Source organism: Pygocentrus nattereri, chromosome 4 (genome assembly GCF_015220715.1).
Source record: "Pygocentrus nattereri isolate fPygNat1 chromosome 4, fPygNat1.pri, whole genome shotgun sequence".
NCBI lineage: Eukaryota > Metazoa > Chordata > Actinopteri > Characiformes > Serrasalmidae > Pygocentrus > Pygocentrus nattereri.
Window position 1 is genome coordinate 39,731,801 of NC_051214.1, and position 25,602 is coordinate 39,757,402.

At 37.7% G+C, this 25,602-nt stretch overlaps 1 protein-coding gene and 1 long non-coding RNA gene across 2 annotated transcripts; one reads left to right on the plus strand and one right to left on the minus strand.

The window, feature by feature from the left end:
- Positions 1-1,263: 1,263 nt before the first annotated feature.
- On the minus strand, positions 1,264-25,198 carry rab15 (RAB15, member RAS oncogene family). Its single transcript, XM_017692574.2, has 7 exons — positions 24,799-25,198; positions 15,221-15,281; positions 10,567-10,627; positions 8,756-8,833; positions 7,076-7,165; positions 5,128-5,193; positions 1,264-4,266 (listed from the first exon to the last, which is right to left on the minus strand). Exons 1-7 carry the CDS (start codon positions 24,920-24,922, stop codon positions 4,108-4,110), a joined length of 639 nt encoding a protein of 212 aa, XP_017548063.1. The 5' UTR covers positions 24,923-25,198; the 3' UTR covers positions 1,264-4,107.
- LOC119263250 lies at positions 7,721-14,736 on the plus strand. Its single transcript, XR_005130214.1, has 2 exons — positions 7,721-7,761; positions 14,073-14,736. It is a non-coding gene; the product is annotated as an uncharacterized LOC119263250 (long non-coding RNA).
- Positions 25,199-25,602: the final 404 nt, after the last annotated feature.

Here is a 25,602-nt window from a genome sequence, read left to right on the forward strand (position 1 = left end):
CCCACCAAACTTTACACTTGGCACAATACAGTCAGACAGGTAATGTTCTCCTGGCTTTTGCCAAACCAAGACTTGTCTATGAGACTGCCAGATAGAGAAGCGTGATTCATCACTCTACAGAATATGTTTCCACTGCTCCAGAGTCCAGTGGTGGCGTTTTAGTGAATTATTCAACCGAGGACAGACAATGTGTACTTCAGCACTCACCAGCCCCGCTCTGTGAGTTTGTGTGGTCTACCACTCTGTTGTTCTTCCTAGATGCTTCCATGTCAGCACTTACAGTTGACCAGGGCAGAACTAGCAGGACAAAAATTTCACAAACTGACGGTATTGCCACAGAGGTGGCATCCTATGACAGTGCCATGTTTAAAGCCACTGAGCTCTTAAGTTCGACCCATTCTACTGCCAGTGTCTATGGAGACTGCAAGTCTATATGCTTAATTTTATACAACTGTTAGCAGTGAGTGTGCCTGAAACACCTGAAGACAATAATTACGAGGCATGTCCTAATATTTACATACTGAATGTTAGCATAAGTTTACATTGACCTAAGATTACAGCAATCCATCATTTAATTCCGAGCACTTTTAAACATATTTTATTGGCCAAACAAATGTTGCTGTAATGCTGTAAATAGACTTTTCTAACAATGTCAATGTCAGTTCATGCAACTCATCCATCAGCTTGAACTGAAGATTAATATGGTCTAATTGATGAATATAATAATGTAATATTATAATAATATAATATAATAATGTAAAATCAACCACATAATAGAAAAAGTAGTGTTACCACAGGCTATGATCCAAAGCCAAAAAAGAAAGTCAGTGGTTTATTTTAATGTTCTAAAGTCATCACGCCCAATGCCAACCACTGGCTAGACCAGTGGTTTTTAAAATTATTGTCAGGGACCCCCAGACTGTGCACTTTTTGCTATATCCGTATGTACATTTGTTGGGTTACAATAAATAGTGATAGTGATAGTGACACACATCACAATCTTCCACTCTTGATCTCTCTGCTATCTAGGTCTCATGTGTCATAGATACACTTCATTGTCTCTTGACAGTTACACAAGAAAAGCACAATTTGAGTAAGACGGAAAAAGCATAACTGTATGCTGCCTCCTGGTGGACCACTGTGGTACTGCATTTTCCAACACACCAAACTGTAGTCGGTGAAGCGATTTCAAAATCTCTCATGTGAGCAAATAGTACATACTTGTTGCTGGACCCTTGATATAATTTCACGCCACCATGATGATTAAAATATCTAATGAGTATCTATTTATTCATGAACAACTGTCTCCTCCAATAGAATCACAATTGGCCTAATACATATATAGATTCACTAATGCATCTTAAGAAGTCTAAAGAACTATGTCATATTTTAAGGTGACACTTTTCATATTTAAATATGTTACAAACAGCACAGACATACATGTTATACTGTGTACTAATTCATTCAATACAACATACCATAACACCACTTGCACACATCATAAGAGCATATGTTACATTGAGTCAGTTTCTAGAGATGCATCAAAGTAATTCCAGTGATAGTGCATGTTGCTTTCACATGGGGACGTGTCATTCAGCTCGAAAAGTGAGAAATATTATTTGGCCTGCTTCCTTTTGTGAGAAATGTGTAAAAATCCAACATTAGATAATTAATTAGAATATTGTACATTTTCCAGTTTATTGTACACTTCAGTTTGGAAGGAACTTTAAAGTCCCAGGGAACACAATGTAAAATATTAAAAATGTTTGTATGAAACTAAAACTGATTGTTATATTAAACATCCAGCAAATTGTGAATAAAACAAACAAAACATATAAATATAATGAGAAATATAATACATAACAGCTTAAGAACTAAACTGCTGAATGGTGGGAGAGAATGTGGCTGTGTTCAAGATGTGCGTGTGTAAAATTTACCCAAGATTTAGACCATCTTGTTTACACCATTCGTTATTCACATACTTTGTACATATACATTATGTGCCTACAACAGCAAAATGAACCTACTTAGAAGGAAAACATGGAGTGAGGTTCCCTGGGGCTTTTGGGGGATATCAAACACAGTTTACAGCAAAACAATCCTGTAGGTCTATGACTCAAGGTTTTCCATTTTATTAGCCAAAGAAATCAGCACATTCTTCATGCTGTGGCCTCGTACTGGGAAAGCTGCAGAAAACCTGTATTCCTGATTAAGACAGGTCATGCAAAGCAGGACTTTTAAAAAAAAAATCACTATGAAATATTCTCTTCCACAGCCATATTTGAGACAATTTACCATTAGAAGTGTCTTTCAATGTCTTTAATCAATCACTGTCAATATTTCTCAAAAAAACAACAATCAACCCAATGGATTCAAATGGATGGATCGTGGTGGCACCACTGAGAGTGCTGCTGCATTGTGGGGTTCAAGACATTTGCTTTACAAATCAAACTGAGCGCAGACGGTGCCATCTAGTGGAAAAGGCGATAGGTGCAAACAGAAAGCTTTTAGACTTGATTAAGGAAAGCCTAAGAGACTGAGGATGCAGCATCATTTTGTAAATCACTAGCATCCAAACAAGGCCTGGGTCAAAACCATGTTCGTATATGAGGAAAATTTGATGGCTTTTTCGAAAACCTCCCCGTCGTTTCCAGCTCTGTGGAAAAACATTGGGCCCCATTCACCGAAATCTTCCAAAGATTTTTCTTAAATTAGTTTCTGACAATGACAGAATCTTCATGAAAACTGCGTGAGAAATTTCTTCGTCAGAACAGCTGGTGAATGAGGCCCATTGAGTTTCAGATCCTGTACGTTTTGTCTTATGAACATTTTCCCTCCACTTATCTCTTGAGTGCCTTTCAATTAAAAGGTCATTAAGTTTTATATACACGATACAAACACTTCTGCTTATTTAACTGATATCAGTAGACTGACAACCTGACACAAATACCCCAAACCAGTACTTTACATGGCTTTACAGAAGCTTTACATGATGTGGTAGTTAAAGAGCAGTTTCACCAGTTTTTCATATTTCCTACATAATACTGATGTAAACAAAGTCATTCAGAGTGGTTTGATGTGAAAGGGTTCATTGTAGAGCAACAATGTTTTTTTGTACTTACAGTGGTGGTGATAGGCACCAGGGACTGCAATTTCTACAACACAAATACAAAGTATTTACTATCCAAAACTACCAGTCAACCTATACATGTCTTAAGAGTTTCATATGTCCTGTTGATAATGGTTAAAAAAAGTGGTAAATCTGAAAAAACAGGTTTTCTTAGGGGCCTATTTTGCCTTAGAACATCCTGCATGCACCACTCCAACATGAACAGATTCAGAAAATATGTTTTAGGGCAAAATGTTAGTCTCAACACTACCATAAAACAATGTCTCAGGCTTCAGGCAGAATATTTGTAACTATTTTCTGTAATACACTTCTGTGAGGTTACATTTCGAGGCATTTACACTTCTGCACTTAGACTTCACATCTGGCTCCTACCACTGTGTACAGTTGAGACGCCGTATGATTCTCAAGTATGGAGCATTACACATCAAACCACTCTGGATGATGTAATCAGGCAGAACGTTTGACAAATCAGAGAAAAGTCACTGTGGCAGTAGTAGCCTACAATTTTAGTAGCAGGTGTTATACAATAGTGATCAAATTCTCCACACGAGCAACGTCAATTAAACGCGAATAAATGTTGCTTGCGTGATGCATGCATGTAGTTATATTCGCATTTCAAATGCTTAAAGACCTCAGTGACAAATAGAAGAAAAATGTACATAGGACAAAATGTAATAGGTTTTAATACTTTTTCTTTACCACAGGGTGTTGATTTTCAAAAATGCCATTTATTTTTCCCTTTGTCACTAATAGCATAGATAGAGTCCTTATTTTGGCAGGCTGCCAACAACGAAACGAGGCATGACCTCAGAGGCCTACAAGTCGGTCTTCATTCATTACAGAAGTGATGAAAAGGAAGGCACCAAACTCAGCCTAACAATGAAATTCAGCAGTGGTGGCACTGGAACAAAACGTTCAACAGGAATACAAGGTCAGTTTGAAAAGAAAATGTGCTAACGCGACATCTAGTCCAGTCCTCAGCACCAGCAGGTCTTTTGGGCGTCGCTGCTGCTGTCACACACGCCCTCCTCCTCTTCAAGGGCTGCAAGATTGAGCTTGTCGTTGATGGAGACCCGCAGGACATCAAGGTCCTTTTTATTGGCTTGCAAAACCAGCTCAGCCAATCGGGTAAAAGACTGAAACAAAAGTACAGAGAAAAGAAAGAATTACAGCTGTCAAAGCAAAACAAGGTTTTCTTTGGTACATGTGGCACAGATGTCCACCTTGGAGTCTTCACATATCGCTGCTGTCGGAAGAAAACCCCGTATCTCCAAAATGGTAAATTTACAGGAGGAGGAAAAAACAAGCATTACTTTCAATGTAAGTCAATGGAACCAGACATTTTTCCAAGTCATTTTTTGGCCATTTATTTTGGTCCATCCTTCATTAAATTTACAAACAATATAAAGGCCCATATGCATTTTCAAATTATGTTAAAAACTGAAAATCAACAAAAATGGAGATACGAGGTTTTGTTCCGACAACAGCGATATGTTGGTAGTCGACTGTTAAATGTATTGTTTAATGAAAAATCATATTTGAACAGTTTTGCCCTTATATCAAGTGTCAGTCAGCTAGCCACCTTTAAGCCTAAAATATCTCCGTAGTTCTTTTTATAGATGACTGTATGTCATACAACGTCAGAAACCACATAAGCAAGTCTATTTGAGATTAATGGTCAGCTCAAAATTATGTGGGATTGTTTATATGTGCAGTTTGAACAGTGCTAATTGGGATATTAGTTACATTAGCCTTTTACCTCTTACCTAAACTTGGGGACATTTTAGACACCAAACATGCCTTATCTGATTGACTACATTGGGATACAATGGAATTGAGTACGTTTGATTTTTCACCACTCATCAAGGGAAATGAGGCAAAATGAAATAAAGAAACAAAAACTACAGCTTGTCTAAAAGTGTAGGAAATATTTTCCTATATTAAACATTGCTATCAGAATTGGACAGAATTAAGTAAATGTAAAGGGTAACACGTACCTCTGTAATGTTGTGATTGGTAAAGGCACTTGTCTCAAAAAAGTCCATTCCATAGGCTTTAGCAAGCTGCAGTTAATAGAAAGGAAAACAGTAAGGTTACTGTATTTATTGTGTGGATGTTTAGGGTAACCAGATGTCCTTTATTTCAGTTTTAAGTCCTGACTTATTGTAATAAATTGCTCCACATTTCACATGAACCTGCTTTTACACTGCTGAAATTCAGAATTTTCAATGCAGGTAACTGGAGGTAGTTTGTCTGACAAAATGGAGCATAGAAAACAAAGTCACACAAATGCCCCACAAAATGCCTCAATTTTTAATTTGTTATCAAAATTCTCCCAATGCTGTAAAATGTTTTGAACACAACCAACAGAAGGTGTAGATCAGCACATTCCCTCCGTAAACATAGTAATAGGACTGTAAGCAGGTACAACTACACTTCAGGCAGGTGCGCTTGCTAAATTACCGCTTTTTAAGCAATGTAGTACGTAATTGTAACTCGGTGTCTATGAGGTGTTCATATTTATTTAGAACTTTTAGAAAATGTTTACATTTTTAAGGAAAGGTTTTCTCCAGTCTCCATCAATTCCCATTAAGGCAACATCTATTGGAAGGAAAGGAAAGTGTGGAAAGGAAAATCCTGTGATTTTCCAAAATGTCTGCATGATTAAATATTTGAGATGTAATCAAAGTCATTAGACTGGTTTGATCTGAAATTCTCAGTTCTACAGAAAATACTAACTAAAATTATTCAAAGTGGTGGTGACAGGGGCCAGAAATCTGAGGAATTAAACGCATCTAAAGCTCCTTCTCAGAAACTTATTGCATGAAATGCCTGAGACATTGTTTTATGGTAGTTGTTCAACAAGAGTTTGGCCTAAAATGCATATTTTAAAATCCATATACACTCACCGGCCACTTTATTAGGTTCAGTTGCTTGTTCCGCAACTCAATGCATTTAGGCATGTAGAGGTGGTCAAGACAACTTGCTGAAGTGCAGACCGAGCATCAGAATGGAGAAGAAAGGGGATTTAAATGACTTTGAACGCGGCGTGGTTGTTGGTGCCAGACGGGCTGGTCTGAGTATTTCAGAAACTGCTGATCTACTGGGATTTTCACGCACAACCATCTCTAGGGTTTACAGAGAATGGTCAGAAAAAGAGAAAATATCCAGTGGGCGGCAGTAGTGTGGACGAAAATGCCTTGTTGATGTGAGAGGTCAGAGGAGAATGGGCAGACTGGTTTGAGATGATAGGCAAAAGTAACTCAAATAACCAACCAAAATCTCTGAGGAATGTTTCCAACACCTTGCTGAAAGTATGACACGAAGAAGTAAGGCAGTTCTGAAGGCAAAAGGGGGTCCAACCTTAGTACTAGTACCTAATAAAGTGGCCTGTTGAGTATATGCTGGAAAGGTACATTCAGGTCATTGTTGGCAAAACAATTCCTGAAGAAAACGCATTTTTTTCAGATTTGTCTCTATGTTTTCATTATCAACACTAAAACTTTAAAACTACATTAAAACAATAAAACTTGCCATTGGCCATTCTGAAGAGTAAATAAAATAGCTTTTTTTGTGTGTTAGACATCATGACCTCTGGTTTCTTTCACCATCTCAATTACTGCATTATGTACAACTTTTGAAAATTAGATGGAATTTCCCTGTAAAATCTGTCTGTTTCTATTGATATGATAGAAAAGTAGCATGCTGTTGTGGTCAACATGAGTCCATGTTTAAAAAGAATGGGTGTATAGACCATCTCCTTTATGTGAAAGCTTGTCAGATAAAAACGATGCAGTCTAATAAATGTATATTTAATGCAGGTTTAATAATAGGTACATTTCTATGACCTTCACCAACATACTGACCTAGGTCACCCTAGCAGTAAGTGATTACTATAGAATGAGACTGATGGCAGAAATAGTAAGAAAGCATATGAACACAAACCTTGTTGCCCTGCGCTGTGGCCACTTGCCTCTTCTGTTCCTCGTCAGATTTATTCCCAACAAGAATCTTCTGGACTTTGTCAGGAGCATACTGATCAGAGACAGAGAGAGTATTTGCATAAAAGATTCAGGAGGAAATATGAGTTCTGAGGCAGAGAGACAAAAACAGACTCGGCTAAGCTTGACAGAAATACACAGGGGGTGGGGGATGAAAGAGATTCTCAGTACAGCTTTACTGGAACTGATGCAAAGGCTAAGAATAGCCAGATTTTTAGGTACACCAACCATGTAATGTGTCTGATTGACGCATACCAGCACCACAGTACGACCCTGCCACTACCATGTGAGTGTCGCTGCTGGGGCTGATCAACGGTACAGCAACAGATGGGCTATAGTCAGTAACTGTAAACCTACAAAGTACAACTATATATGTATACAACTATAGTATTTACAGGTGATTTTGATAAAATGGCCAATGAGTGTGGACTCAAGGTAGGTAGATCTAATAAAGCAGTAATGTTCTTTTTCAGGCGGCACTGTTGCCTCACAGGAGGAGGGCCTGGATTCGATTCCCCGGCCGGGTGACCGGGGTCCTCTCTGTGTGGAGTTTGCATGTTCTCCCCGTGTCTGCGTGGGTTTCCTCCGGGTTCTCCGGTTTCCTCCCACAGTCCAAAGACATGCAGTCAGGTAGATTGGACGTGCTAAATTACCCCTGGGTGTGAGTGTGTGAGTGACTGTCTGTGTCTGTCTGTCTGCCCTGCGATGGACTGGCGACCTGTCCAGGGTGTATCCTGCCTTCTGCCCAAAGACTGCTGGGATAGGCTCCAGCACCCCCCCGCAACCCTGACGGAGAAGCGGCTTAGAAAATGGATGGATGGATGTTCTTTTTCAGTGTAGCTCATTTTCTGTCAGTAACACAGTGCGAGGCCTTAAAATGTAACTTATACCGCAAGGTACTAACAAAACAATGAAAGCATTTGTTTTTGCAGCTTAAAAGACTGTGATATACAGTGGTATGCAAATGTTTGAACATCCTTGGTCAAATTACAAGTTTTGTTGAATTTTAAGGTGAAAATAAGTCTACACAGAATAAATATAGCATTATCTGCTCATTTTAGTGCATAATTCCTATTTATTTCTTAAGTTCAATGTACTGGAAAAAGTATTACACTTTATGCACTATAATAATAAAATATTACATGTGCCATAACTTTTGCACATGCCCCATTTTATGTATTTTTTCCAGCATGTTAAGTTAGTAACTGTGTATTAAAATGTGCAGATGTGTCTTCTCTGTAAAGGGTGTGCTAACTTATTCTCACTATTAAAAAAATAAATAAATGAATAAATAAAAATTCATTTGACTAAGGAAGCGCAAACTTTGGCATTTGACTGTACCTTTTCCTAAAGTACTGCAGTAGGGTGGATGGACGGATGGATGGATGGATGGATGGAGGTATTTTTTTTATGTTTAGTGGGCTGCAGTAGCAGAATAATGGGACATAATCATTATATACACATAATAAACAGATACAATTACATAAACGATAGAAGCAATAACAATAATGATGGTACTAACATCAGTTATTATTATTACTACAATTATGATAAGTAGTCATGTTTAGTGGTAACAGATTTGTTATTCTGAAAGGAGCTGCATGTACTTTTTGTGAAGTCTCACCTCATCTACATCACTGGCCCATTTCATGATGTGCTGAAAGGAGCGCTCACTCGTGATGTCATACACCAGAAAGATTCCCTAAGGAGGGAAAATGTTTCATGAGACAGATGATTAGCATTATAATGCTATTTGCAATCAGTGATGTTTTTATTCAAGCATGACATGTAATAATATTTGCATTCAAAATGAAAGAATTCACATTACTGAGTTAGTTGGAAACAATATCATAAAACATAATGACCTACAAAGTTGCATTAAAAAGTGCAGATTTGACAGCCTTGAATGACATACAAACTGCTCTGCGTCTGGCACAATGTGGAAACAAGCAGAGATCTAAGTGAAAAAAGATGAATCAGCTTCAGTGCATGAAATCAAGTGCTAGCCTACCAGGACCTTATTTATATGCCATTTACATGAATCATGCCCCAATTCATTCAGATGTTTAAATGACATCATTCAGTGGCAGTGAGTGCACTGCTCCCCCTACTAAGCAAACATTATAGTGTTGCAGTTTTAATGACTGGAAAGAGTAAAATATGAAATAAACATAACATCCTTACAACAGTTTTTTAAGGCAGCAGAATGTCATTGTGTACTGTGATTATTTTCCTAAAATAACATATTTTAACTGTGCATTGCTGCAGTATATGAGATGCTTCTGCAGGAGTGTCTTTGTTGTGTCTGCACATGAAACACAGAATAGTTGCAGCATTTGTTGATACCAATGTGAATGTAAAATAAGTACGACCACTTTTGTACTGGATTGCCATATGCACAGATTATGACTATTATTGCTAACAATATTTTTGGTTAGTTAACTGCAAATCAGGCATATTCTAATGATATGTGGTGTTTTTACAGTTAAGTACAAACACACCCAGATTAATGGGTTTAAATAATGTGCTTAGGTGCCCAAGATTTCTGCAGATTACTGTATCTTTCTGGATTAACATCACAGTCTGACTGTAAAGAAGATCTGGCTGGGTGGGCTGAGTACCCAACCAGTGGGTGTGGAACTAACAGTGATAGAATAAATGACAATGAAGAGACAGCTTTGTGGATAACACCATAGATAATAACAAACAAATATGCTTTTTGGGGTACTTGCAAATACACATTTCCAACAAATGTGTCTCAAAATTAACCAAACTTACGCAGTGCTACTTTGAGCAGATGCATGTTGTTTTTCTGTTCATCTCATGTGTCTCTTTATTGTGCATTTGTGGGCATGTGGATCCTAAGTGGTGCAACTGACCCTATCACCCAGAGATTGCAGGTTTGATACCCAATGATGTCACAGCCATCCTTGGCCATAAGTCTCAGAAAGCACAAGAGCCTCGCTTTCTCTGGGTGGCTAGGATGGACTTCTATCTCTCCACGTCTCCTCCAATGCAAATGTTTGTTAGCTGATGTAACAAAACTGGCAGTTAAGTGTTCTCCTGCAAGTGTGCTGAGCTCGTGTTGTTTTAGCGGGAGAGAACTTGGGGAGAAGCCTGGGTAAAAATCACTTACTTGTTCTTATAGTTTATTAATAAGAGTGAAGAACAGAATAAGAATGAAAATAACTGGCCATTTGAGGCCAGTTTAAACTAAAGGTTAGGGTAAAATTGATGACTTTTAGGCGAAACATCACAAAACACAGCACTTCTGCCGTCCATATCTAACATGTAGTAAAGTTGTTTTAAAGGAGAAAAGAGGGCAATCATAACATCAAACAGACACTCAGAAGAATACACATGGAGCAACAGCATGCTGTAGTTGGAGTTAGGCTATGTTCGTACTGATCTAGTGTGATGGATGTAAATGCTCACCTGTGCTCGTCTGTAGTATTGTTTAGTGATGGTCTGATATCTCTCCTGACCTGCTGTGTCCCTACAGAAGACCAAGATACAGAATAGTTAGGCCTGATCCCAACACATCACTGCTCAGACTTAAAGCGATGTCTTGGTGTCTTTAGTTTGCACTGGAGGCTAATAACAAGTGACAGAGGTTAACAATTTATGTCTGAATTAAATCACACATTTTCCTCATACAATGCTGAGTTTTTAAAAGCTGCACTATGTAAGATTTTCTTTGCTAAAATTGAAAGAAGCAGCATTACTCAAAGAAAGGAAGAACTCTAAAACATGCTGGGGGAGTCACCCTGTAGGCCTGGAATTTAAACTGAAAAACTAAAAGTCAGAAGTGACGGGTCAGATTTTTATTAAGACCAATTCATATGTCTTCATGTATTTACATCACATACACAAGCTACAAAAATGGGGCTCAAATGCAAGTTAAACATTATACAGATGGAAGATATGTAAAATTATATACAACATGTGTAAAATTTCACCTTAACCCCTTTAACCATTTTGTAAATACACCAGTTGGACAAAATATTGGGACATTTACAAATCACTAAGGGACCTAATCACTAGGCCAACCCATGAAAAACAATTCTGCCGCTTTATCCCTCCTCCACCAAACTCTACAGTTCGTGTAATGCAGTCAGGCAGGTAACGTTCTCCTAGCATTCAGCAAACCCAGATTCACCCATCAGACTGCCAAATAGAGAAGCATGATTTGTAACTCCATAGAATTCATGCTCCAGAGTCCAGGGGCAGCGTGCTTTATACCACCCTATCTGATGCTCTGCATTGTGCTTGGTGATGTAAGGCTTGCCTACAGCTGCTTGGCCATGGAAACCCATGCCATGAAGCTCCTGCCACACAGTTTTTGTGCTGATGTTAATGGCAGAGGAGGTTTGAAACTCAGAAACTGCAGTTACTGCGTCAGCAGAGCATTGGCGACTCACTCTGTAATTTTACGTGGTCTGACACTTCATGGCTGAGTAGCTGTAATTCCTAACCTCTTCCACTTTTCAATAATACCACAGTTGATCATGAAATATCTAGGAGGGAAGAAATTTCACACACTGAGTTTCTGCAATGATGGTATCCTATTTCAGTACCACACTTGAATTCAGTAAGCTCTGTAAAATGATCCACTCTTTGACATGGCTAGGGTCTTGATTATATACACCTGTGGCAATGGGACAGAATGAAACATCTGAATTCAATGATTAGGAAGTGTATCCCAATAATTTTGCCCATATAGTGTATATGCTCATTCTGAAATTAATGTCTGCAGCACATTCCAAAAAATGTTAGGACAGGAGCAATTTAAGACTAGAAATGTTGCTGAATGTTGTTGAAAATTCAACAAAGAGGTTTAAAGAGGTGATGGTTTCATGCTTGGGTATAAAAGGAATATCCAGGTCCCCCACACACCTTGGGCAATTACATTCCCCCTTTCAGTTAGCATTAGAAGGTTTTAAATACTTAGGTATTCACATTACTCCAGACCTTAATAATCCTTTTGACAAAAATTATCTCCCACTTATCAATAATATCAAACATGATCTTAAATTATGGAACTTTCTCCCCATTTCCTTATTTGGCAGGGTGAATGTTATAAGAATGAATATCCTCCCTTGCTTACTTTATTTATTTCAGTCAATCCCTTGCCATTTACCCACAATGTTCTTCAAGGATTTAGAGAATTTTTTTCAAAATTTATATGGAATAATAAAAGGCCAAGACTTAAATTCTCCACATTAATGAGAGCGAAGGAGGAAGGGGGTGCCTGTGTGCCTAATATGCAGTTGTATTATTGGTCATCTCAAATTAAGCACATGATCGGTTGGTGTGCAAATAGGCTGGATTCTCGCTGGGTCTCTATGGAAACTAAAGCATGTAGCCCTATTCCTCTTGATTGCTTACCGTTCATTAATGATGCTGTAAAGGTGAGGTGTGTCTCTGAGAACTTTGTGTTATACAATACTCTTATGGCCTGGACAGATGCTAAGAAATATCTCTCATTGTCTTTCATTATTTTCCCCCCTGGCCCATAACCCAGATTTATCTTTTCAGCTGAATAGCTCTGGACTCTCAGTTTGGTTTGACAGAGGGATTAAAAACATTTCCCACATGTTTTCTGGAAATCGTTTACACAACTGCAAGAAAAATACGAGTTATCTAGGTCAGGCTTTTTTAAATATCTCCAGGTTTGTCACCTGATCATCTCAACTATTAAGGAAGGGCGATTCAGAAAGGAATTAACCGACCTTGAAGAGTTGCTAGTTAAGAAAAGCCTGGCTAGAGGGTTGATTTCACTACTTTATGGCATTTTGCTAAAGCATGTTAAAGCATCATCAGACAGTCTGAGAGGAGTCTGGGAGAGGGACTTAGGCCAACCAATCACAGAAGAGGACTGGTGCAATATTTGTAAAGACTTGTTTCCCAAATGTTCCTCATCTGGTGCTCATGAGCTTAATTTTAAATTCATGAATAGGATATATTTTACACCTGTTCGCTTACAGAAGATGTTTCCAGATAGATCTAATTTGTGTTTTAAATGTAAAACTGAAAAAGGAACATTTTTCATGCTTTCTGGCAGTGTAAAAGAATTGGCACTTTCTGGGACAGAGTACATAATAGGGTAGAAAAAATCTTTCAAACACGATTTCAGAAGTCCCCTGCCCTGTATCTTTTGGGAACAGGAGTGGAACGTATTTTTGATACTGATCGCAAATTTTTGTTTCTAATACTTTCATTTCTGGCAAAGAAATGTATCCTAACTCGGTGGGCCAGCCATTCTCCACCATCTGTTGAGCAATGGCTTTCCCAAGCTGCAACTCTGCTTCCTCTGGAGAAACTGACCCATGATCTACATCACCAAACGGATAAACCCTGGAAACTTTGGACCCCACTGTGGACTTGCGTAGAGAATCTTTCTTAAAATCCTATGTATGTTGGCCTGATGTGTGAGATTTAAATGTATGATTGTCAATACTGTACAGGGTGCAATAATAATAAAAAAAAGGAACATCCAGGAAAGGTGTCATTGTTTATGAGCAAAGACAGGTTGAAACAGTGGCGTAAACCTTTGGGTAGGCCTACAAAAAGTTTGTAGACGTTGTGTTCTCTGGGTCAAAGAAGTAAAGAACCATCCAGATTATTACCAGCATAAAGTTCAAAAGCCAGGGTCTGTCATGGCATGGCAGCACAGATCTGGGAGTCATAGAGTCATGGTACACGCTTTAACTGATGGTATAAGGGTACAGCGGAAGGGCACCGACATCTCAGAGAGCTCTCATATCTCTGTTACCATCTGGCTCTCCCTTTAATTAGGCTGTAACAGCAGATTCTCTGCTGCACTCTACTAATACTGTACTGTAATCAGTCACTCTTAACTGAACTGTCTGTGTGTTTCTTTGCTGAGTTGAATAACTGCCCATCCTGTCTGATTCTGTTACTTCATCTGCTCTGTTCAGGTGCCCATTGCTCTCCAGCTTTCTGGACCAGTCTGACCACCATGGACTTTCTGCTGTACAACACTGTGCAAGCGTGACCTGCATGAACTGACCTTTCTGAAGATACTACTGCATTTTTAATCAGACATTGCCTCACCTGCTTTTTGCCTTTTCCATATCTTATACTTATTATGGTGGTCAAACCTTATTCTCTGTTGTTATTGTTCACTATCCAGTGTCTTTGACATGACTTGTATTAGTGTCCATGGCATGGGTAACTTGCACATTTGTAAAGGCACCATTAACGCTTAAAGATATATAGACATTTCGGATCAACATATGCAGCCTTTTAGGAGTAAAGTAAGAGACAATAGCTTATTTTAACATGACAGTACCAAGAAACATTCTGCCCCTTTTGAAACAGCATTGCTGAGTAATCAGAGAGTGCAGGTGCTAGACTGATCTGCCTGTCTTCTACTGAAAACATATGGTGCATTATGAAGTGTAAAATACAACAATGAAGGCCTCATGTGGTTGCACAGCTGAAGACTTGTATAACCGAAGAAGACTGGGTTAATTGGTGTCATCAGTCCCCAGACAATTATTAAGTATTGTTAAAAGGAAAGGTGATGTAACACAGTGTTAAACATGCTCTGGACCAGTGTTTTTAAACATGTTGCAGGCATCATATTCAGAATGAGCATTTATTTTAAAAATATAACCAAAAATACTGAGTTTTTGTATTGTTTTTCATTTAACGCAGGTCAAACAAAACTTGTTTTCTCTTTCATTGCTATACTCTCCCAACTTTTTGGGAGTTGGGTTCCTAGATAATTCACAAAATTCTTTCTGAATACTTTGTCAACAGCTCACAATCATCAGAATCACAGCTAACATTACAAAACATGTTCTGCACATTGAGTGAAATTACACATTTCCACTCTTGAAAGTCTCGAAATCCCCAAAACTTAAATAGTACAGCTTTAAGCAATCTCTGGTAAATTTGTTTATGTGGTCTCTAACATTGTATGACAGACTGTTATCTATTAACATGGACTACAATGTGTTATATAGCTAAAACAGTAGTAGCAACCATCTTACAGCCTCAATTTTGTCTTAACTTACTGAATATTGTCCATTTTTGTAGAGACAGAAATGATCTTACTCACCATATCTGTATTCTCACTTTAATGCCATCTATCTCTAACGTCTTCATTTTAAAGTCCACCCCTGGAAACAAAGAGAAAATACATTAGGCTCATTAGAATACATGCAAATAAACATAAAGACAGTAAAAAGTAACAATATTTTATTTCCTTAAAAAAGTAGTTGCTACGTTGCTATCTAGTTTGGAGAACAAAGTTTGGATTTAGGCCTCCAGCCATCACATGGATTATAACCTCATCACCAAAACACTTGATTTACATAGTGAAGCACTGATTAGCCAAACCAGGTGTTGGATAACTACAATTAATACTTGCTTTGTTAAGGACAGATTTGGAAGTGGTTAAAGACACACACTAACATTCACAAAAAACTACGTACCATGTTAAAATTATCTGTTTTATTGTAATAGTAGTGTTTTTTCTGAACAAATAAACATTTACTGTCCAGACAAATATCTAATCTAATTTTCTCAGGTGCCTAAAACATTCTCACAGCGCTGTATATACTGCCTATGCAGGGCAAATACACATGTGAAAAATTTCCAGACACAATGAATATACAGTAATATATTATAGTTTATGGATAGGATCCAATTTCTATTATTTCAACACCATCGTTATGTCATTAAAGGTCCCTCAGAACTGCTGTAAGAGTACAAACACCAGTCAGATCATTCAGTGTGTCATTTGCTTTAAAGCACTGCAATAATAAATCTGTCTTGATGAAAAGACTAATTGGCTTTCCATTACATTCATTAGAAATTGGCTGCATTAAATAATATGAAAGAAATGTAAGGGAGTCAGAAAAGGCCAGAACTCAGTTGAAAGCTTCTGCTCCAGTTAGAAGCAGGAGGAACTGTGATGAAATGGACTAAACTGTGGTCAGCCAGTGACGCACAGAAAGCAATGACTCTTACCAGAGACTCAGCACACTTCAGTGATGAAAGAGTCTCAGTCTATTCTTTGTATAACTCACTAGCAAGTGGTTCTACTTAACACTAAAAGGAATGTCTAAATCCAAAATCAGAAACATTTATATCATGTAATGATGAATTACAACTCTGAGATATTATTCGGTAGTTCAGTGACAGGTAATGGACCGTCATGTCTCTGGTATTCACAGCAAATTTATTTCATTGTTATCCACTGGAGAGATCTGAACCTTTGACCTCATGGGTACGGATGAAATCATACACTACAGCCTCCAGAATTCCTTAAATATTGCTGCTTTCACTGCCAGGTGCTTGGCTCTGCAAATTTCAAGACGTCCTGGTTGACAACAGCACACCAATTAAAGACAACTTGAAGTAAACATAGACCGTTTTTACCTTGATACACTGCAAAAAATGATATCTTGCAAGTGAATTTATCTTAAATATAGTCAATATATCTAATATTGCCCATTTGCTAAGATTATTATAAGAAAATTAGTGATTTAAGCCTTTTTTAAACTTCTTTTAAGTGATTGTATTTTACGTTTGCTTGTTTCAAGCATACTTCTTATAACAAGCAAAAATATCTGCCAATATAGTGAGATAATTTTACTTCAAAAATCACATAAAACAATGTCTAGATCAGAGTTAAATAATCTCATAATAAGTTTACAACAATTTACAAATGAGAAATAATAGATATATTGATTAGATTTAAAATCATTTCACTTGCCAAGTTATTTAAAAGAAAGCAATAACACAAGAAAACTCTCTCTATGGTGGTTTTGGATCCCAGATTTCAATGATCAGTTCAGACTGAGGCAACTAGAGAGCCACATTACATAAAAGCATGAAGATAAACCACAATAATGGATCATGGTGCATAATTTAATATCATACACATGAAAGCTCCATTAACTATCAAGTCTTTTGTCATCCATAATTGACAGCTGGGCAGATAAATATTGTAATTACTCCAGCTAGCCACTTCATTAAGTACCACCTTGTTTCTATGCTCTTTGTTCATTTTATCAGCTCCACTTACCATATATGAGCACTTTGAAGACCTACAGTTACAGACTCTTGTCCATCTATTTCTCTGCATACTGTGTTAGCCCCCTTTTACCCTGTTCTTCAGTGGTCAGGACCCCCACAGGGCCACCACAGAGCAGGTACTATTTGTGAAATTATTTTTCCATGTGAAAAAGTCATTACCCCGCTAAACCTAATAACTGGCTGTGCCACCCTCGGCAGCAACAACTGCAGTCGTATGTATGCGATAACTTAGAATGAGTCTTTAACATCGCTGTGGAGGAATTTTGTCCCACTCTTCTTCACAGATTTGTTTTAATTCAGCTTCTACAGAGGGTTTTCGAGCATAACTGACCGTTCAAGGACTTGCCACGGCATCTCAAGGGGATTCAGGTCAGGACTTTGACTTGGCCACTCTAAAACCTCAATTTTGTTTATTTTGAGCTATTCAGAGGTAGACTTGCTTGTGTGCTTTGGATTATTATCCTATTGCATAACTCAACTCTGCTTGAGCTGCGCATGAACTGATGGGCCAACATTCTCCTTCAGGATTTTCCGAGAGAGCAGAAAGAGCAGAAATCATGATTCCGTTAATTATGACAAGTAGTCCAGCTCCTGCAGAAACAAAACAGCCCCAGACCATCACACTAATACACCATGTTTGACTGTTGGTATAATGTTCTTATGGTGGAATGCGGTGTTAGCTTTACGCTACATGTAACAGGCCCCGGGTTTTCAAAAAAGTCCCAGACTCAACAGTCTGCAGAATATTGGCCCAAAAGTCTTAGGGCTCATCTAGATGTTTTTTGGCAAATGTGAGAAGAGAGTTTATGTTTGTTGGTAAGCAGTGGTTTGTGCCTTGCAGCTCATAGATGCTATTTTTTCTCTGTGTCTTTCCTATTGTGGAATCGTGTACATTAACTTTAACTGAGGCAGGTAAGGCCTGCAGTTCTTCAGATGGTCATCTGAATTCTTTTGTGATCTCAAGGATGAGTCATCGATGTTCTCTTGGTGAAATTTTGGAAGGCCAGCTACTCTTAGGAAGGTTCCAAGGAAGGCTCCATTTGTGGAGTCCCAGAGCCTTTGCTTGGTTTTGTAAAGCTTTCCAGCTTGGAAGATTTCAGTGACTTTGTTTTGCATCTGTATTTGAATCTCTTTACAATGCTGCATCATGTGCTACTTTTTGAGACCTTCTAGTCTGCTTCACATTGCCAGACATGTTCTATTTAAGTGATGTTTAGATTCAACAGGCCTGGCAGTAAACATGCTAGTGAAATTCTAACCAATAGTCAACTGAATTTGGTTAACTGTTTGATAAAGTAACTGAGGGGGCAATTACTTTTTTTTAATAGTAGTTTGATGATCTGAAACATTCAAGTGTGGCAGATATGCATAAGTAGAAGAAACTGGGAAGGGGCAAATACTTTTTCACAGCTCTATATATGGAGCTGCAGGAAAACAATTGAAAACATTACATTTAAAGCAATAATATGTGAAAACATCAATTATCACCCAGCTTCCCCCTTGTCAGTGAAGATACTGAGAAACATCCCAGCAGGCCATACTGTCAAGCGAGTACAAATTCAAACAAGACCTGTCAAACACATTCAAACACCAATTACCTTAAACACACTTTATGAGCACTATTAGAATATAAGATAATGCTACACTGCACGTCATTGTTAGTGATGCTGACAGTGACTGTAAAGGTTGACTAAAGGCTGTGAAAGATGAGACTGCTGGAAGGGAATAGACCTGACGTGATCTACATTCTTTTTTAGCATAAAAAGTACTCAACAGTGACCCTTTCAGCTGTACAGAGGGAGGATATGATGGCTTAACACACCAAACACCCATTAACTACACATTACTTAACACACAAGTCTAACTGTACAACCCTGGAGCTAGAAAATCTCCCATTTAAATGGGCCAACAGAATCCATTTTCTTGGGCTGAAAAAAAGTCATGCTAACCATTCACAAAGAAAACAGTTACATTACACATGGTAAAAACAGCTCTGTCAGCATTTCTAGCTGGGTTGTTTTACTTGTGTTATTGATTGAACTCTGGCTGTTAAAAGAGCACAGCAGGGGCATCACCAGACTAAACGCTTCCATGTCCCACTATATTGACTGGAAAAAAGCAGACGTTCACTGATACCATTTCTTTCTTCCAGTATCAATACCAATGCCTAAATGTAACTAATTTGAGATGGTTAATACTAAACAATTTTTCTAATTAGTATTTACTATCATATAATTAGTAAAATAATCATATTTTACAAATTAATTAATGTATAATAAAAATATTTTATTGTGTTAAAACAGAACTGAACATGTATGTATGTATATGTAGATAAACCTGTGATCTATGTAAGCACACAGCACCTTCTCTGGCTCAGCAAAAACGGTGCTGAATTCTGTTTCACAGATTAATTTCTCAAGTCATTTGTCTCATAAGTGCATCCTGTTCACTCACTCTCACAGCTCTGAGTCACATACTCAGCAGTGTTTACTAACTTTGTCAAAGCTAAAGACCACGAGGCCCTGATGCTACATGATGCAGCTGACCGACGGAGGTACACCATAGACGATGCAGGATGGTATGCTAAAAGCTAAAACAAGGCTAAATGCTATCATTACCTCAAAAGACCAGTGATTCCTTTCATACGTCACTGTAACATTTGCTCCCTTAATAGCAACCGGGCCTAATATTAATTCAGACTGTAACTGACTACACCAGTGATAGATGAGGGATTACTGAAAAAAGCCTGACTCAGCCGTAACGGTAAGGGGCTTCTGTTAGCGTGTTTTACACTGTTTGTATATTGCGTTGTCTGGTATGTTTGTGGTATGTTGATGAAACCAATAGCTTAGGAAGAATTCCAGCTGGTATATCACCCACTACTACTGCCTTTCCACAAAATACTGGTGTTACAGATTCTGCCATGAGCATTTTTGTTGCTGCTTGTCAACCTACACCGCCCTAGTAGACAGAATGCACCCTACACTTTCTACTAAGACCTCTACTAAGATGCATACGTTCACCAAAAATTGCTTTTTGGTAACAGTGGTATCGGTATTCCCATTTCCATCACCGATACTGTGATTAAGTGACGGTATTGTGTTGGTGCAACTACAAACAAGCAAGCTATAAAAGTTTTCCATTTTACACTTGATTGCTGACCTAAACTACATGAAACAAACATTATGACTATCTGAGTTAACTGAAGATACAATGTCCCTCAGTGACCTATTGTCTTTCCTGTGAATGCTTTCCACAGTCAGGCTGTACGGTAACTGTTCACAATATGGAGTTAGAAGTAGGTTAGCATGGACATTCTCAAGCATATGAAAACATACATGTTACTATGTTGATGGATAACCGCTGCCATGGACGCCACAGAAGATGGTAGATAAGAGAGTCTCAGAAATGACAGAGGAGTGTATCAGCGATATAGTTTTACATTTCAGTACACTGTTTCAAACATTCATTTTCAATTTTTCAATGCTGTATTGAAATAGTGCTAAAGATCTATCCTGTATCCTCTGCTGACACTGCCATCTCAGTCTTTTATATTAACAGCACATTGGTCCTTGAGGCCCTTGTATTAAAATATATACGGCTCACAGGCCTATTGTACAGGTTACTCAACCATGATTTAGGGCAGGTCTCAAGCCATCTCTCAGAGCCAGGGGAAGAGATTAATGCTCCAGTGCCAGCTTTTAAAAACTGTATTGCCTCTCTAAAGGTTGTAGGGTAATCAAAACAAAGGAATCCACACAGATAAAATCTCACAAGCATGAAAAACACCTCAGTGGAAAGATTCTTCATTCATTATAGGCTACAGTTCATCACAGCATCTTGTTATTGCCAGAGAGACTTATGTGGCATTAGTTACTGAAGAGAATATACTCAGTGGGTATGTCCCAGCCAACTGTGGAACAGAACAGATCCTGTTAATCCAGCACCATATGCAAGTCTTTGAAGGACTTTGGCTTCAGGCCTTCCTTGAAGAACAAGCAAATCTACCTGCTGAATCTAGATTCAAAGTGTTTCATCAATATTTTGCAGGTGGAAGAAGGTAAACTCCACATTTTCTTAACATGCCATGTTTAAAATTAGTTTTAAAGGACATTTTTGCTACATTTTTCTGATTGTTTCCTGCCATTTTTGAGAGTTGTGTGGGTTTATGAAACAAAACAAGGCATAATAAATTTTTACATTACCACTTCTCAACATCTCCATCTTTTAGAAACAGGTATTTAATATATATATGTATATATATATATATATATATATATATATATATATATATATATATATATATATATGTAAATATAGGTCTGTGTAGCAGCAGCATCAACAGGAGTTGTTTTTTTACATTGTGTTAAAATCTTATGAAGAATGGACCAACAGAAATCAAAAACATATTTTTTTTACATTAACTTCCATTACAAATTAAGAATGAACAATCTAGTGCTTTATGCATCTTTTTCATGAGTCACCAATTACAGGTTATGAAACATGATATAATATATTGTAATGTATTATATTATATTACATTATATTACATTACATTATATTATATAGATTTAATTACTGTGGTACACAGATTTAATCTATATAATATAATAAAATATAATGCAAGATCCAGCACTGAGTAGATATCGAGGGACCGTTTTGTTCCTCCAACAGTCCAATAATCAAGGCAACACTGACCTATTTGTCATTTCTTGACATCATATTATAGGTTCTGGAATTTTTTGTGTCTCTCAACATTCACTCAGTGCTGTTACCTAAACACAATCACCTCTATGAAGCATCAGGAACATTCCACTAGGCACATATTCAACAAGAAGACACATCATCCAAATTTCTTGAATAAGATGTGGGGAAAAAGAAAAATTCATTTTCTTTTATTTTCAAAGATATTGTGATGTTGGGTGATGAGGTCATTTATAATGTTTAACTCAATTACTCAGATTATAGACTGAAATAAATTTATAAATAAAATATAGTTACAAAATTTAAGTAAAACAAAAAAAAACAACTCTGTTACTCATGTAAGTCATTGTCAGCAAAGAAACTCTTTCAAAAATGCAAGACGCATTAACTCATTTTGAAAGAGTAAATGCATAATTTCTTAGATTCAATGTTGAAAAAATATTATTTTAAAAATAATGTTAAATTTTTACAGTTACAAGAGCTAAAGAGACACTTTAAGACCGACTAAAAATACAGAATGGTGAGACCTATCATTTCGGAATATATTTTTGAATATATTTGCATTTTGTTCTGTATTTTCTCTAAGGACATAACCAAATATGATTAGACTACATTATTCAGGAAGCAGAGATAATGCATTCAAAACAGATGTGAAAACAGATAGGAACAGGTGGCAAATGTTCATGTTGTTATTGTTGTTATTTCACGTTTTAAGTACACTGGTCCCTCTGAAAGGTCACAAATTCTTTTTTATACCTACATAAGTTGTTTTTAAATGTGAAATTGAATGTTTAAATCATGCATCCTCAAAAGATGTTTATGGCTATTCATAGTTAGCAGGTGCTACCAGTTATAAATAGCACAGAGAAATAAATGCACTAAATCACACAGCTCAGGTCTTAAAGTGCTAAATATACAACAACACAGTGTGCCAATGATCTGTTACACAAAACTTGTGCCTGTTCATGTTTCAGATCTTACTGAATAAATCCAAGGCCATAATGAAGACCCACAGTGTGAAACTGTCATTAACAGCTGCTGCTTATTTTCCTCAAACACAGTTAATTACTACTAATAATAGGGGTGTAACAAAGCACTGTGACATAGTGATATTGCCAAGCAACCATGTAGCAATGTGCATGACGGCGAATAGACATTCTATTATAATGACAATGAATGCGATTGCATTGTTTGTGCACCAAATTTAGCAAACAACCAGCACAAATCAACAACCACAACGTCATGTAAGCTGTGCAACAACATGGACACAGTCGTCATTTTTTTGTCCTTCAAATCTGGTTCAAAAGATTACGATAATATTAAACCTTGAACCTTGAATCGAATCGTGGGTTGTATGTATCGTTACACCCCTAATTGATAATGATAATCATACCTCATGGGATATATGGAGATGAATGATATTAAATCTACCAAACAAATAATGTATGTATGTGTGAAAAGGTGCAGAAATTATTACCACAGGTCCCAGAAGTAAGCTACCTAACTTAAAGTCTCTACATTTTTCTTGGTCCACGTATAACATTTGTGTGTTTTTATATCAGAATTCATCTTTACATGACTATTTTCATCACTTAGAATTATACAGGCTTTTTTTGAACCTCATTCAAAAAGCACTCACAGCGGAAACACTCATAGCTTCAACATGAATGGGTGGGGCTAAACAGGCTGGATAGGCTTCTATATGTAAACTAGCTGGTTCTTATGTTGCCTTCAGATCCTCCTCGGAAGTTCCTAATGTGGAGGTCATAAGTACGACTTGATTTGTGTTCAAGTGGTTTTGGTTGGAAATAACATACACTAGAAATAATGTTTTTGGCTTACTTTTGTTTTTGTGTCATTAACGAGAGTCTTTGTGTTTTGCGTTACTGTAAAAAAACGTGCTTCTATCTGTATTTCCATGTGTGGGTGGTTTCAGGCTGCAGGTTTAAGGCTGTGGCCGATGAATAACTGAAATACAGTTTGTTAGCGGCTGTCATTGCTTTTTTGTTGACACACCACCACCTCGGAAACCCAGGGCTCGTTGAAAAATCTGAGTTTCCCACTAGTAAATATGACATTGTGGTGGCGCTCGTGTGCATTTCATGTGCGGTCATCTCAAAAATCTGATATTTCCAACAGGACTTGAAGGCATCACAGGAATCAGACATCACGAAAGAATGAATTGAAAACAGGCTTAATCTCCATATATGGGCCGTATGAACTGAATGGTATGTTTAAACTTTATTAGTGTTTTTGAATTAGTTTAAACTCCTTTATATAAAAAAAGTAAGGGAAAGTTGGTTTTCCATTATATGGGCCCTTTAACACGATGGACTTGATGTGAAGGCTTCAAATGAGAGATCCTTTTACAAATAACGACATATTAAAAAAATAAAGCATTGTATTATATTACATTACATTACATTACATTATAGACTGAATCCCTGTCTCACCATTTTAAAACATGCCCAATCCCTGTTCATGACCAATCAAATAATCGAGCTTAGAGTGGCCTATTTGACCATTTCTTGATATGATGTTGACGGGTTCACAGGTTCAGCAGCACACACTTACAAAAGAGGGTTCTTCAAGAGTTCTTCAGGGCTGCCGATGTCAAGCTTGTAACAATAGCTGAACCCCTTTTGGTGCGATACAGAACCATTGTCAAAAATAAGTATTCATATACAGCCCATTCTCCATCCATCTGGAGAACCATTTCACCCTACAAAGAACCATTTAAGCATGAAATGGCTCTATATAGAACTCATGATTAAACAGTCATCTTTTTCAGGGTGCACAGTGAATATGGTTCTGTTTACTGCATGTGGCAGGTCTCTGACAGGATATAACAAGTTCTTACACAGGGAAAGTAACTCAGCACGTCCTTACCGATGGTGGAAATGTGCGAAGGATGAAACTCATTGTCCGTAAATCTGCATAAGAGGCAGGTTTTGCCCACGCCGGAGTCCCCCAGCAGCAGGAGTCTGAACAGCACATCATACTGTTTGGCCATGATGTCGTGTGGGAGCAGTCAGCTAAGGCAGCGACGGATTCCCAGCGAAACAGCTGCGGCCCATGTCTGCGCTCGGCGGAAACCTTCTCGCTCTTTCCATAGACCAGTCAGTGCCTTTTTATTCGCCAGAACAAAAAAACAGGACCTTAAGAGACCTTCAGTGAGAGTGGAGCTGATGAGCGTTCCGACTGATGGGCAGCAGTGAAGGAAGGGTGCGGTGAGCAGGGGATGCTCTCAGCCTTTACACCGTCACCTCCAGAGAAATGGGCGGAGACAGTCTGCTGAAGCATCTCCCATCCGCGGAGTTCAAGACAAAATAGGACGTTTATTTTTTGATTAATGCTTGATATTTAAGATAGCACGTTTTTACAAATAGGCTGCTGATACTGTGAATGTTAAAGCAACATAATCCAAAAAAACACGGTCCTCCAGGGGTTCTTTAATAAAGCCAATGTTTCTGTATAGAACCATTTCATGCTTAAATGGTTCTTTGCATGGCGAAATGGTTAGTACATGATATATACATATATGGTTTTATAAGGAATGTTTTTGAAAATGGTTCTATATAGCAACAAAAATGGCTGTTCTATATGTCACAAGCTTGGCCATTATAGTAAAAACCCCTTCTGCTATACATAGAAAGGCTTGATAAAGACACATAAACAGCACATTCTCCATCG